Source organism: Carica papaya, chromosome 2 (genome assembly GCF_054855325.1).
Source record: "Carica papaya isolate Zhongbai chromosome 2, ASM5485532v1, whole genome shotgun sequence".
Taxonomy (NCBI): Eukaryota; Viridiplantae; Streptophyta; class Magnoliopsida; order Brassicales; family Caricaceae; genus Carica; species Carica papaya.
The window spans coordinates 16,687,335-16,703,470 of NC_142310.1; the positions used below are offsets into that span (position 1 = coordinate 16,687,335).

Sequence of the window (16,136 nt, forward strand, 5' to 3'; positions counted from 1 at the left end):
CTTAAGAAAAAGTAAGTATTTTGATAATTATTATATTATATTCGCTATTTTCTATGTATTTTAATAAAAGAGGTAGTTGTATGAAAACTATCATGTACAAAGAGCATATAAAGGAAAGATAATTATTATATTATATTTGTCCCATAAACATATGTCATCCCTTTGCCCGATGCTACTCAGGTCATCATTCTTTGTCACTTCGAATGCATTTAACATGATTATAGTTTTTCTAATGAGTTATAAAAATATTATTATAATAATTGATCCATAGAGTTAAGAAGTTATTAGGTGTTTAGTAGAAATAATCGTAGAAAATATTATCACATTAAAAAATAAAAATTGTGTATTTGATTAAAATAGTTGTTAAGTTGAGTAGCATCTAGCACCATTGCTTCTTTCTATAGTCACCATTATTTTCTCAAAATTGTTGATAACTTGAGTAAGTATACATTGTTGCATTTTATGAAGAGTAAAGGGGAAGCAAGGAAGATAATGATTGATTTTTCTACACTTGTGGAAAAACAGTTTAGTGTAAAAATCATATGTGTGCAGATAGACAATGAGAAAGAATTCAATATGCCTTAATTATATTCATATAAAGAAAAAAAATCAACTTTCATGCTCATATACATCTCATCATAAGGGTATTGTAGAAAGAAAACATCAGCACATTTTAAATGTTGCACATTCCTTGCAATTCTAAGCTAATCTATACATTCAATGTACTTTACGGATAGAGAAATATAGAGAATTAAACATAGTAAAAGAAGAAATTAAAAGATTTCATTTAGAAATTTCTTGAAAAATTAATCATAGGTTCTTTCATCTGTCAGAATAATAGGGTCGTTATATTCATTACTAAACTTGTTGAAGAGATGAAATACAACCAAGGCATATCTTTTTAATCAGAGGTTGAATTGATCATCAGAAGAAGAATTATGCCAAAAATTAGGATACATTCTGGGAAAATAAAATTTTCATCAAAGAGAAGCAAATGAATCTGCCCATGAAATTTTAGGTTTATTGTGTATTACATTGCGGTTTATTTAATTAATCGTATACTTTTTTCTGTCATTAATAATAAAACTCCATTTGAACTTCTTTATAATTGTGCTCCTCACTACAAGCATCTTAAGGTTTTTGGATGCTTATATTATGCTTCTAACTTAGCACCCAAAAAATCTAAATTGGATTCCAAGGTGTCTAAGTGTATTTTTCTTGAGCCTCCTTCACACATCAAAGAATACATAATGTATAACATAGATTCGCATAAAATATTTGTTTCCCATGATATTGAATTCATTGAGTATGTCTTTCCTTTTTCTTCTTATACTCATCAGTCATCAGACACTTTTGTCTTTCTCAACTTTGATGATTTTGTGATAGATTACAATAGTGACACTTGATCTGCTGGACATCAAGATGGTTTAATTCAAGGTTGCTCTCAAGATCCAATTAGTTTCGGTAATATTCGTTATCCTTTGCCTACTAATAATTATGTTTCATTGCTTGTTCTTACATATGTTTAACCTACTACTGAACTTAACATTTCTTTGCATCCTGAACGTCAACATTTTAATATAACACTTAGAAGATCAATTAGATCTAGGGAGAATCAATCTCATATGCATGACTACTTAATGGATGATCATAAACCTCATACTCATTTTAATTTATTTGTGCCATATTGTATTTCTAAAGTTATTTCTTACAATGACATTGATATTTCTCATAAGCCATATATATTTGCCATATCACAAGATATATAACCTAAAAGTTATAACCAAGCTATTAAGTTTCCATATTGGTAAGAGGCAATGAAATCTGAGATAGATGTTTTAAAAGAGAATCAGACATGGGATTTTGTCACTTTACCCCATAACAAGACTCCCATTGGTTGCAGATGAGTTTTCAAAATAAAAAGGAAAGTTAATGGCCCTATGGAGTGATATAAAATTAGTTTCTAAAGATTATACTCAACAATCTGTAGTTAATTATCTAAATACATTATTTTTTGTTGCATAAGATAACTACCATTTAGACTTTAATAATGGATTTTTACATGAGGACTTGAGTGAAGAGGTATATATGACTCTTCCCCCTAGTTTTCAAGTTACTCAGGATAATCAAGTTTGTAAATTGAAGAAAAGTTTATATGGCTTAAAATAAGCTCGTAAACAATAGAAATTTAAGCTTATTGCTGCATTAAAAAGTCAAGGGTCCATTCATGCACATTTTGACTCTTTATTATTTTTGAAGTCTTTTGGTAATAGTGTCATTGCTCTTATTGTGTTGCGAATGATGCATTTCGTATTAAAGATCTTGGTGAGTTGGAGTTTATTTTAGGGGTTGAGATTGTTCGATTTCTTGAAGGTATTAAATTTGTCAGAGGAAGTACACTTTAGATCTCTTGAATGATATTGGTTTTTACAAGCCAACATCAACTCATATGGTCTCTCTTACTCTATTGACAAAATATAATGCTTCTCCTCCGGTGGATTCTACTTCTTATAGGAAGTTGATAGTTGAACTTTTATTCTAACTAATATAAGGCCGGATAAAAATTCTCTTGTTCAATAACTCTCTCAATTCTTAGATACACCAACTTAAATTCATTTACAAGCGACACATTGAGTCTTGCGATATTTGAAGGGAACCCCTGGTCATGATTTGTTTTAGCCTTTACAAAATTGCTTACAACTAAAGACATTTAGTGACTTTGATTAAGCTTCCTACATTGGTTCCCATAAATTTATTTGGATTTTGTATATTTCTTAATAATGCCTTACTTTTTCGAAGACAAAGAAACAACATACTGTCTCTTGATCTTCATCTAAAGTTAAATATCATGTCTTTGCATTTGTTACTATTGCTGTGGCTTAAATTATGGGGATATCATATTTGATCATGAAGATATTTTTGTAATTATCATGTAGATTATTTTGTGTATATTATGAAGAGTTCTGTGAGAAAAAAAAACTAATAGTTCTCAATATATTAGCTTACTAGTACTAGTCATGTACTCTCTAAAATTATCATAGTAGAAAATTTTCTTATTAATCTTGTCTGTGGATGTAGGCACATTTTTGAATTATGTTAAATTTTGTGTTTTTTTTTTGCTTTTACTTTATTTTAATTGTGCGCAGTTTATGGATTAATTTTCCTAAGAAGTGGTATTATAGCTCGAGTTTGATGCAGGTTAGAGAGAGAAAACTATATTAGAGAGAGAGAGAGCAAAAATCAAAACATATATGATTTATAGGTGCCCAATGCAGCTTGAAGAAGTTGAAATATTTAGAGGAGACGGATGGCGCGGCCTAAAGAGGAAGAAACAACTTCGTGCATGGGACTGTCAAATAAAAGATGTTACTCATACAATGCAGTCGGAAGATCAATCGTTCCCGCGTTCGATTTGAAACCAGATGTGAAGCTACGATAGGCGATCAAAAAATAGAAGAAGGTGTGTTCGTCTAGATCTGGATGATCCAGATTTGCATAGCAGAGAAGCAGGCCAGACTCAGATATGCTTGAAAGGAGCTACTGGTTCTCAATGCTGCAGCTGGGAGAGAAGAAACATTGAATTTGTGAAACTAGAAAGAGAAACACATGCTAGAGAAGAAGAAGGCTCGCAGTTGCTGGTTTTGCGCGAAGGCAAAATTTGGCATTTTCTGGTGCGATTTTCATCAGATATGTGCTGAAACTAACAAGTCGCGAGCTTTTATGGTGTTTTTGGGCCAGATCACGATGGGAGGTGGTGTTCGGTGGTGGCGCATGACAATTCTGGCAGTCGCGTATGTGGCAATGCATGAGGGTCTAGTGGTTGTGCATGGTGGTAGTTTTTGCACAATGGTACATTGCGGTGAGTGGTTTTTTTATTTTTTGATAGTGTTATTTCTCTTTGTTTATTTTTAGTGCACAATTTAGAGATTCGTGATGACATCCACAAAGTATAAGAAAAAAAAATTTAATGATAAAAAGAGCTTCAGCCTATGAAAAATTATAATAAGATTGTCCCTGATACTACAAGGTTTGTGGAATACAATTGGAGAAAGATTCTTAGATGATATGAGAGAGATAAAAAAGACATATCTGCAAGATAGAGTCTTATATGCACTTTTCATGAGTGTAACTGATAATGATCTGCAAAAAATTACTGGAGAAATTTCTCCTTCAGCTACATGGAAGAAATTAGAAGAATTATACTCTGCAAAATCGCTTATGAACCACTTTTATTTGAAGCAAATGCTATACAATCTAAGAACAAGTAAATGTGAGACCATTCAATAACATCTTGATGAATTTAATTCTATTATTATGGACCTAAATAATATAGATATCAAACCTTATTTATATTGTGTTTACTACCACCATTATATGAAACATTTATTAACACTCTCCTATAAGAGAGATAGTATTTCACTAGTCGATGCTAGTAAAATATTAAAATCAAATGAGTTGAAAAAGAACTTTTCATAGTATAAAACAGAGTAATAGAGTTCAATGAATAGGGAAAGAACACAAAGAATGAATAAGTCAAGGCGTAGATTAAAATCTAGAGCTAAGAAGGGAAACTGTTTTGACTACAGGGAACTGGGTCACTTTAAGAAAGATTATCCCAAGTTGAGAGAGAAAAAGGGAAAGAAGTAAGAAAACACTGTTAATTTAGTCGACTTTAACAATTCTAAGGATAGTGTTAGTAATAGTACTAAAAAACTCTTATTTGTGAGTTTTGATCATGAAAAGAATTCTTAGATTCTTGATACTGGTGCTATATTCCATATGTGTCCACATAACCATTGGTTTGCTACATATAAACAGAAGAATGGTACTGTGTACATGGATAATAATAGTCCATTGACTGTAGATAGAATTGGTAATATCATATTAAGAATATTTAATGGAGTTATAAGAACTATCGAATGTTGGCATGTTTCTTAGATAAAAAGAAACTTGATTTCTCTTTCTATTTTGGATTCTCAAGGTAAACATTTCATGCAGAGAATGATATTCTTAAAGTGTGCAAAGACTCAATGGTATTCATGAAAGACTATTTAGAATCTAGATTATATACTCTTTAGGATAATACAGTTTCATGGGAAGCTGTTGTAACATCAGAGAATAGTGATCAAAATCAAACTAAGTTATAGCATTTGTGCCTTGGTCATATGAGTGACAAGGGCTATTTATGTTGAACAGATAAAATTTATTGAATGGTTATATAGAAGAAGCCATGAATTTTTTAGAATATTGTGTGTTTGGAAAGTAGACCAGAGTGAAGTTCAATAAGCAGGTAATGTACAAGACCAATGATAAGTTGAACTATATCGATTCTGACTTATGAGGTCCATACAGAACTCCCTCCAAAAATGATACTAGGTATTTTTTGACTCTAATTGATGATTATTCTTGGATAGTTTGGGTATTTTTTTTAAAGTATAAAGAATATTCATTTTTAACTTTTCTCAAATGGAAAACCATAATTGAGAAGCAGGCAGAAAGAAAGATCAAGTATCTTAGAAATGACAATGGGTTGTAATTTTACAATCATGAATTTAACATTTTTTTTTACAATAAAGAAGGCATAGTGAGACACCACACTTATGTTGGTTCACCACAACATAATGATATTGTAGAACGCATGAATATAATACTTTGTGATATAGCACAATGCATGTTGTCTCATTTAGGTTTGGGATAAGAATTTTGGGTAGAAGCTGTGAACATCATTTATTTCTTAATTAATAGAACTCCATCCACAACTATTGAGTGCAAAACTTCTTTTGAGGTATAGTCTGGTTCACTGGTTGATTACTCCTAATTGAAGGTATTTGGTTGTCCTGCTTATGCTCATATGAGATATGGTAAACTTTAGTCGATGACAAAGAAATGCATATTTCTAGGGTAGGCATTTGGAGTGAAATGTTATAGCTTGTGGTGTAATAATTCAAAGTCTATAGCGTTAATTATCAGCAGAGATGTAATATTTATTGAGTTTGCTTCACTAGATCAAAAAGAGAATGCAGTAGTAGAATCAGATTTCGATGGGAGATAACAAGTAGAGGTAGAGGTTGAGACTATAACAGCTCAGTCTAAAAGAGTACAAGGTAGTACAACAGAGCAACAACAATCTTATAGCATTACAATAGATAGAGGGAGAAGACAATTAGACCACTACAGAGGTATGAATTTTTTTTTTACCTTATCAGTTGTAGAGACAGTTGTTTTATAGAAACTTGGAAGTTATAATGAAGTTATTTCTGGTTCAAATGCAGATTAATGAATTGGTGCTATAGGTGAAGAAATTGAGTCATTTCACAAGAATCAGATTTGGGAGTTTGTGTCATTGCTAAAGAGACAGAAAGTAGTAGGTTATAAATGGATTTTTAAGAAAAAAACAATCCATTTTGAAGGCAAAAGTGCCTCGATACAAGGCCCAATTAGTAGCTAAAGGTTTTACTCAACAAAAAAGGATTGACTTCAATGAAGTGTTTTACCCATTTGTGAAATACAGTCCCATTAGGGTCTTACTTACTATGGTTGCTCTTCATGATTTAGAGCTGGAGCAATTAGATATAAAAATTGTCTTTCTACATGGTGAATTGGAGGAGCATATCTATATGAATTAACCTAAGGGATTAGTCATTCCAGGTATGAAAAAATATGTTTATGTACTTAAGAAATTTTTGTATGATTTGAAACAGTTGCCTAGACAAGGGTACAAGAGATTTGATACATTCATGAAATAAAATAGTTTCATTCGTAGTGCCTATGACATTTACGTGTATCATAAGAGATTCTTAGAGGATTTTTCTATTTATTTGCTATTATATGTAGATGACATATTTATTGCTTCTAAAACTATATCATATATTGATACTCTAAAAAGTAGTTGGGTGAAAAGTTTGAAAAGATTTGGGTATTACAAGGAAGATACTAGGAATGGAGATTACTTGGGATAAAAGTGTTGGAAATCTTTTTTTGTCTCAGCAATGATATATTAAGAAAGTATTACAATGTTTCAATATGAGTAATGCAAAGTTTGTAACTATTTCATTTAGTATCCACTTCAAATTTTTTGCACACATATCATCGAAGACAGATGAAGACATGGAACATACGTCTAATATTCTATACTCGAGTGCTGTAGATAACATCATGTATGTCATAGTTTGTACTCGTCCTGATATTTCACATGTAGTTAGTGTAGTGAGTAAATACATGACATATTTTAAGAAATAACATTAGTAACTAATGAAATGGATTCTAAAATATTTAAAAGGTATAGTAGATGTAGGTTTGATATTTGACAAAGGCAAGATGAGTGACTCAGTTGTAGGTTATGTGGATTCAGACTATGCAGCAGATTTGGATAGGAGGAGATCTCTGATAGGTTATATGTTTACTCTATATAGAAGTGTAATTAGCTAGAAGGCAATGTTACAAGCTACAATAGCCTTGTCTACCACAAAGGCTGAATATATAGCTCTAATAAAAATAGTAAAAGAGGCTATTTGGCTACAGGGCTTAGTGAGTGATCTTAGTTTAATACAAAAAAATTTTAATAGTATTTTGTGACAATCAAAGTGTCATACATCTCATCAAGAACTAGATGTACCATGAATAAACAAAGTATATCGATGTCAGATATTACTTCATTTGAGACATTAGATCATAGGATATCGTAGTTGTGCAAAAGATATCTACACAGGAAAATCTCACAGATATGATGACCAAGGCAATCCCAGTTGGAAAGTTTAGTCACTGCTTAAACTTGATTGGAGTAGGTAATATTCACTAGTGCCCCTGAGTGGGCATCATGCCATGATAGAATGATAAAACGATAATTTCATTTGATGTTGAAGAGAATTCAAGCTTAGAGAAAGATTTGTTGATGTAACTTAAATTCTGGGGGGTATCATATTTGGTCATGGGGATATTTGTGTAATTATCTTGGAGATTATTTTATGTATATTCTGGAGAGTTCTGTGAGAAAAAAAACTCATAGTTATCTATATATTAATATGCTAGCTTATTGGTGATGTACTCTATAAAATTATTATAATGAAAAACTTTTTTATTGGTCTTACCTGTAAATGTAGACACACAGCTAAAGCACATTAAATCTTGTGTTGTTTTTTTTTTTTTTGCTTTATACTTTGTTTTGATTGTGTGTGGTTTAGGGATTAATTTTTCTAACAAGTTGTGACATCCAATGGTAATGATATATTCTTTTTTATTTGCAAGTTTCTCAAGATCAAATGAATCTTGTGTATTATGACAATTTATCTACTCTTAAAATTGTTGAGAACACGATCTTTCATGAATAGACAAAACATATTAAGATAAATTGTCATGTGATTTGCCAAAAGATATTAGAAGGACTTGTTCACTTACTGTTTATTTTTTTTTCTCATTAGTTAATGGATTGCTTCACGAAGCCTATTACTGTTTCTCATTTTCATAGTGCATTATCAAGTTAGGTATTCAAGATTTGTATACTCCAGCTTGAAAAGGGGGGGGGGGGGGTGGGGAGGATATTATACATATTTCGGGTCATAATATAAATTTTATAAATACAGGGGTGATACTATAGCATATTTTAAATTTAGGGTCATTTATGTTATTAAGATAAATTTATACTTGTGTATAGATACCTTAACTTTACGGATAATAAATATTACATCATTTTTCCTCAAATTGTTGAGACCTCTCTTCTCATTCTCCCTCTTTGTGTGCTCTCGATCATTGCTTGATTAAATCTCACTGTATGTAGCATTTTTCTTCTAAATTTTATTGCAAATTATTTTAAAAATTCGTCAATTTTTATTTTGACAAAATCATTTTTTATATTACCTATTTAACCACAAAAATAATTTAAAAACAAAAAAGTTATAGCTAGAAGCTGCAATTAAACACACTCTTAATCATTTTAGAGAAACTACATAAGGTTAATAACCAAAATAATGTATTTTTTGTGTTTAAACCTTTATTTCATGTTGGGCTATGTTAGCTCATTTTTTGTTTTGCCTTAAAACTAGGCTAGGATTTGAGTTGGGTTTAGTGTAAAAGCTAAGTTAGGTTTAGGTTTTGAATGGATTTAGGCTATTAACTCTAGTTTTAATTTTGTTTAAAATTTGATCAATCCATAGTATTAAAATATTTTAACAAAAAAAAAAAATTCTTGTAAATTTTTATATAGAATAAAAATGCTATATTTTAAATTCTATTAATTTGAATGAAATACATTACTTTAACTTCATCTATTAAAAATTTCTTATCATCTCAATATTATTGATATTACTTAATTATGGAAATATTTTATTTTCAAAATATTTTATATTTATTATAAAAAATTTGCATTTATCATAAAAAATAATTTATATTTATCAAAAAAATATGTTAGTATATCTTGAAAAATTTTGTGAAAGAGAAACTCTTATATATATGGACTTAAAATTCTATTAATAATGTATTATCAAATTATCATAGTAAACTTTTTTTTTTTAATTTTGTTCGTAAATATAAATATATTTTATATTTATCATGAAAAATATATTAATATATTATTAAAAATTTAATGAAAGAGAAACTTTTATAATTTCTCTATATATGATCTTAAAACTTTATTAGTAGTATACTATTAAATTATTATAGTAAAAAAAAATTTCTTAATTTTATTTTTAAATAAAGACATATTTCATATTTATTATAAAAAATATATTAATATATTTAAAAGAATTTTGTGAAAAGAAAACTCATATAATTTTTTTATGGATGAGTTTAAAATTTTATTAATAATGTACTTTCAATTTACTATAATAATTTTTTTTTTCTCATTCTATTTTGTGGATGTAAGTATACTTAGATTCATTAAATTTTATATTTTTTCTTATTTTTTGTGTACTATATTGTGATTGTGAGCATAATAAAAATTAATGCTCCCGACAAATCTAATTTTATATTTTAATTAAAATAAATTCTTGTCCAATAAACCCAGAAAGGCTAAAAGTGTAAATTTAAAAACCTAAAACCAGGAGGCTGGTAGGTAGATTTTGGCTCCTTGGAGTCACTAGGGTATCTTTCTGCTTTTCGCCACCTTGCCTGTCAACAGATGCCAAAAGCCAAAACCCATTTCTCTCTCTAATGATAGCCGAAGATTAAACCTCTTTAAGTACACGACTCTTCAAAACCCACCATCGGATTCTCCGCTCTGCTCTTCTTCATCTCTCAAAGCAGCCTCCACAGACCTTAATCCGTCGTCCTTCTCTTCTCTGTAAGTCTTTTTCGTCTGTAGATGTATATTTCGTGCGCTTATGTGTTTGTAAATGTATCTACGTGTATATGAAATCTCTTATTAACGATCTGTGCATCAATCGTTCTGGTTGTTGTGTTTTTCGTTTTTCTGATCTTTGGGAAGTTGCTGGCTCCCTTGGCTGTACTGTAGTTTTGTTGAGATTCGAGGGCGGATTTGTAATTTTTGGGAGATTCTGTGGTTTGGGTAAGATTAAGAACTGCTATCGCTTTCGTGATATGGGAACTCTTTTTGCGGGACATGTAGGGCGTGTCTTTTTGCTTTGCGTTTGGGGACCAGTAAAACTTTTCTTGGGAAAAATATCGAAGGAAAATTGATGGCCGTTGTATGAAAATCTGGACGTAATTTTTTCTTTTTACGACTAGGTTTTGGTAAAATGAAATTTCTATTTTTTTTACGCGAGAAAAAAGTTTCAGTGCTTATTTGTTTGAGTTGATAAAAGATTCATGCAAGATTTTTCTCTATGTTGATTTAATCCCCGGTCATTTTTCAATTCAAGACTTATTTGTTTCAGTTTTCAGAGGCCTGCAAGATTTTCTTATTAACGAGTTAATCTCGGGCCAATTAGCAAGCTCTTAAAGAAAAAAAGGAAGTAAGGCTCAAATTTCTTCAGATAAAATCTCCTGTCTGGAGCCTCGTTCAGTTTCATTCCTCCCTTTCAATATTGTTTGTCTTGGTCATTAGTTAAGTGATTCTTACTGTTTGACTTGTACAGATGGAATTTACATGTAGTTTGTATGTTTTATGGTGTACAGGAAACCGTGGACGTTTGTTGCTTGTTTCTTTTGTAAGTTTATTTGAGATTGTTGTGGTCTTTCTTTCATTTCTATCTTCTCTGCTCCTATATTTTTGGATGGAATAACCAGAGGCTTCAGCCTTTGGCAGAAGCTTGAGATTGAGCTAAATTCTTTTTAATGCTGTTAACATCTACTGGTATTCTTTTGTGGGAAGGTTTTCTACTAGGAAATCATGTAGTGTTCATGTTCATTTGTTTTTTGTCTTTAATATTACTTGACTATCAACACAATGGTGGACTTGGACTTGGACGTGGAATTTGAGTTTTCCCATTATTAATGTATTGATCAGATGTAGTACTTCAATCTGAAGTTTTGAATGTAGGTACTAATTGTGTATAGAATGAGATTATTCGTATAATCCATGATTGGAGCCTCGAGTGAAGGGCAGAGATCTATAATTTTGCATCTTCTCATACTGCTCCAAAGATTAATTGCTTTGTTGAGTCTGAAATGGATGGCAGAGTTCCATTTTCTGCTTTCTCATAACAAGGTTCATATTGCTACACTATCAGCATAAAAAGTGTTTTGCATTGTGTTCATAAGTTATCAGATGAGCATGGCAACAGGTGGGGCGCAAAGGGCTATCACCTTGATGGTCCTTTTTGTAATTTTCATTGATATAAGGATAAGAATCATTTGCTACACTGCAATCAATTTTGAATGTAGGTACCACTTGTATATAGAATAAGATTATTCCTATAATCCATGATTGGAGACTCGAGTGAAGGGCAGAGATCTATAAGTTTGCATCTTCTCATACTGCTCCAAAGATTAATTGTTTTGTTGAGTCTGCAATGGATGGTAGAGTTCCATTTTCTGCTTTCTCATAACAAGGTTCATATTTCTACACTATCAGCGTAAAAAGTGTTTTGCATTGTGTTCATAAGTTATCAGATGAGCATGGCAATAGGGGGGTGCAAGGGGCTATCACCTTGATGGTCCCTTTTGTAATCTTCATTGATATAAGCATAAGAATCATTTGCTACACTGTCAATCAATTTTGAATGTAGGTACCTCTTGTATATAGAATAAGATTATTCCTATAATCCATGATTGGAGCCTCGAGTGAAGGGCAGAGATCTATAAGTTTGCATCTTCTCATACTGCTCCAAAGATTAATCGCTTTGTTGAGTTTGAAATGGATGGTAGAGTTCCATTTTCTGCTTTCTTATAACAAAGCTTATATTGCTACACTGTCAGCTTAAAAAGTGTTTTGCATTGTGATCATAAGTTATCAGACGAGCCTGGCAACAAATGTGGCACAAAGGGCTATCACCTCGATCGTCCTTTCTATAACTTTAATTGATACGAGGATAAGAATCATTTGTTGTTGACTTGGTCTGGAACGGTCTTGCAACACCGTCAATCAACCTTGCACTAAACAAAAGATTTGAGTAATAGGTGTTAGTGGTAACTGATTATCAAATATTCTTCTAGTATTTCAGGGTTGGCCATTGAAAACATGCAAAACCAAGTAACATTCGTCAGTTGTGGTTTGATAATGACCTATTTGCTTTTACTTTCTGTTATTGAACCTTCTCTTGTGGTTTTGTTTCATTTTGTTCTTGCAAATGCTAATTCTGTCATCATGCCTGTCATTTGATTTCCTATCACGCATAATTTTGATTCAGGGGCAAAATGACAAGTGTAAGAGTTTTCTCTCCTTCCATGCTCACGGCTGCACCTCAGAACCGACTCACGAGTGCCAGGATTAAGACTCAAGCCTCACTGGGATCTGTAAGGAACATTTCCAAGTTTTTTGGGTTGAAATGTTCATCCAACTTCAAATCAACAATGACTGCGTACAAGGTTAAGCTGATCGGACCAAACGATGAGGTGCATGAGTTTGAAGCACCAAGTGATACATACATCCTAGATTCAGCTGAGAATGCCGGAATCGACCTGCCATATTCCTGCAGGGCTGGTGCTTGTTCTACCTGTGCAGGGCAGTTGGTCTCGGGTTCGGTGGATCAATCTGATGGTTCCTTCCTTGATGAGAGTCAAATAGAAAAGGGTTATGTGCTGACTTGTGTCTCATATCCTACTTCTGATTGTGTGATTCACACACACAAAGAATCTGATCTTTACTGAGTCATTTTCTAGCTAGGAGCATATTTAGGATGTTTTTACAGTTCAGTGTGAAGCACCCGTGATAGTTTCGTATCGTTTTATGGGACATTTTGCAATATATCATCGTGTTTGTGATGGGAATGCCATCCATCGTATTTCAAGACTTTATTTTTAATTGCAGATACATGTTATAAATTGAGGATGATGGTGCAAATAAACTTAATTTAAAGTTTGTGTCATGAGGGTTAAAGTGGTTTTTTATGGCTGAGATGTAACTACTTATATATCTATACGAGCATATATTTTTGGTTAGATTATGCAACTGATTGAATGTATATAACCAAGCAGGCTGTTCTGGTACATTATCTTATATAAAAAAAATACTTTCTTTTATATGTGAAGTTGGTCAATTAGTAATTTACAGGAGAAAATTGCTGAATTTTCTGAAAACTGAAGAAAATTTCTTCAGTTAGTTTAGTACTCATTAGTTGTGAAATTGTGAAAAGAAAATTTAAACTTTGTAATGTCTTGAAAATTGTTTCCAAATTATATTTTGTAATTAAACATTTGAAAGTTATATGTATGTATTTTATATGATGAGAATACAATGTCAAATAATACATATGGCCTATGTATTAGGTTTTGTCTGGCATGGTCAGTAGTGTTTCTTAAAAAAAGATTTCAGTAAAATCACTTTTGTGAAAATTTTATTGTGTTTAAGTTAACACTGCTACAAAAAGTGCTTCTAATATAAGATATAATACAGTGCTTAATTGATTAAGATATAAAATTAATAATAGATATATAGAAAAGTACGTAATAATTAAATAATAATAATAATAATAATTTTTTTTTTTGAAAAGAATTTATATTTTTATATATTTATTTTATTCAATATAAAAATTAACAAAAATAAATCAATATTATCTGTTATTATGTATTTTAGTTGAAAATATTATTTGTCTCCTTACAGAACAAGTTATTTATCAAAACCATTAATTTTTTAGTTTTTGATTTTGTTTTTATCAAAAATAAAATAAATTTCACTAATATATATATATATATATTTTAGTGATTGATTAAGCTCATACTTTATAGGCTGAAATAGACACTTCACATTACATAAAGATATTTCAATAATATTAAAGTAAATTCAAATGTTTTCCAAAAAAAATAACATATTCAAACAATATATACAGAGACATTTTTAAAGACTAATTGGGTTTATCTTATAATTATTAAACATTATCATCTACAGTATAAAATACAACAAGCATAAATTGAAGTCATTGATTTCTTCCATATAAATAATACTGAAAATACTACTTAGAGCTAATTTCAATAATTATTTAAGTTATTATTAATATCTTATAATTAAATATTATTACGTGCAACATATATATATATGTGTGTGTGTGTGTGTGTTAATGGTTATACAATACCAACACATGAGGTGTTACAATCTCAAAAGTTTTATGAAAATTAGGTAATACTAATTTCAATAGCCTTATGCATGCAAAAACTATAGCTTTTGAGAACAACATATGTTTTTGTTTCCTCGGCACATTAAGTACACATCTTCAATGCTACTGTATATAAAAAACGACATTACTAACCATTCATAAATTTCATATTTTATTTTTGAATGCAATTTTTCACTCATCTTCTTCTCTCATCATAAAATTTGATTATGTATCTAGGCTTTAAATCAATTTTACTGAAAATAGTATGTTTACGTCATTCTTTTAACATGTCATCTAAAATAAGAATGAGATAGTGATACTTTACTATTATGTTGTTCATAGTTATGCAACTAACGTACATCTTTTAAAAACCATCTTTCTCGAGAATAAAAAATACTGAAACTGCACAATGGCTCAAACTCTCTATAAAATAGCCCTTTGCCATTTAGCTTTTCAACATTCCTCTAAAGCTTTTATGTCTCCCCTGGATCACTTTTTTAGACTGGTTGACTGAGAGTGGTAGCTCCAATTATAAAATCAATTTGATGTTCAATGCCTCAAATAGGTGGTAAAATAGTACGAACATCCTCAGGAAACACGTAATCAAATTCCTATCACAAAGAGACAACAACACTTGGAAGAGAGGGGTTAAGGTCCTTTAGTACTGAAATAAGGCTTCTTATACACATTTAAAAATGAAGGTTGTTCAGTAAGATAAATATCTTTAACATGTTTCTCTTTTGTATAAAAACTCACTTTTATATTTTTTCTCTCTCATCTTTTTCCTTTTATTTGCTCTTTCGTGGCCTTTCTTCTTTTGTGCCGTTTATTTATTTTATATTGCTTTCTCTTTTGAGCTCTTGGTCTCTCTAGTATTTTCACTCTCTTTTCTTTCACATTATTCTCTTTTTGAACTCTCAGCCTCACTCTTTCTTTTCAACTTCAATTTGTCCTAATAGATCTATTTTGGAGTCAACAATACATGAGTAACCTTTTAGTTATTTATTACAAATGAGTACCTATTCTTAAAACCATCATGTGTGACCTTTCTATCAAATTACCAAGGCCTCCCAAAAGTATATGACTAGCATATATAAGGACTACATCGCATAACACATCATCATTATACCTACCAAATTAAAGAAAGAAAATTAAGACTTGCTTATTAACCTTAACTTCCCTATATTCATTCAATCACTGCAACTTGTAACATCTTGGTTGTTTAGTTATTAGTAAGTTTAATTTATCAAGTAATACAGTACTAACAATATTTATGCAACTTCCCTCATCTATTATCATATTGCACACCTTGTTATTTATGTGGTAGTGAATGTGAAAGATATTCTCCATTTGCTACTCTATACTATCTTCTTTAATTTAAAAATTCAAGCCACGTCCTGTCATAAGTAATTTTCTCTTTATTGGATATTCAAATCCATCATCACTATTTTCAAGTGAAGGCATTAAATCATCATTTTCACTTTCAATCACCAC

General features: G+C 30.8%; 1 protein-coding gene across 5 annotated transcripts; it reads left to right on the plus strand.

Moving 5' to 3' along the window:
* The first annotated feature begins 10,073 nt into the window (after nt 1-10,073).
* FD3 (ferredoxin 3) lies at nt 10,074-13,418 on the plus strand. 5 transcript variants are annotated; one of them, XM_022045744.2, is made up of 4 exons: nt 10,133-10,273; nt 10,827-10,904; nt 11,068-11,099; nt 12,741-13,418. In XM_022045744.2, exon 4 carries the CDS (start codon nt 12,748-12,750, stop codon nt 13,198-13,200), a length of 453 nt encoding a protein of 150 aa, XP_021901436.1. In that variant the 5' UTR covers nt 10,133-10,273; nt 10,827-10,904; nt 11,068-11,099; nt 12,741-12,747; the 3' UTR covers nt 13,201-13,418. The 5 variants fall into 5 exon arrangements, with proteins under 5 accessions (XP_021901434.2, XP_021901436.1, XP_021901435.1 ...); XM_022045743.2 differs by lacking the exon at nt 11,068-11,099; XM_022045746.2 differs by lacking the exon at nt 10,827-10,904.
* Nucleotides 13,419-16,136: the final 2,718 nt, after the last annotated feature.

What these genes read in the sequence shown, in the direction of transcription:
- FD3 (XM_022045742.2), top strand. Translation starts at nt 12,748, where the DNA reads ATGACAAGTGTAAGAGTTTTCTCTCCTTCCATGCTCACGGCTGCACCT.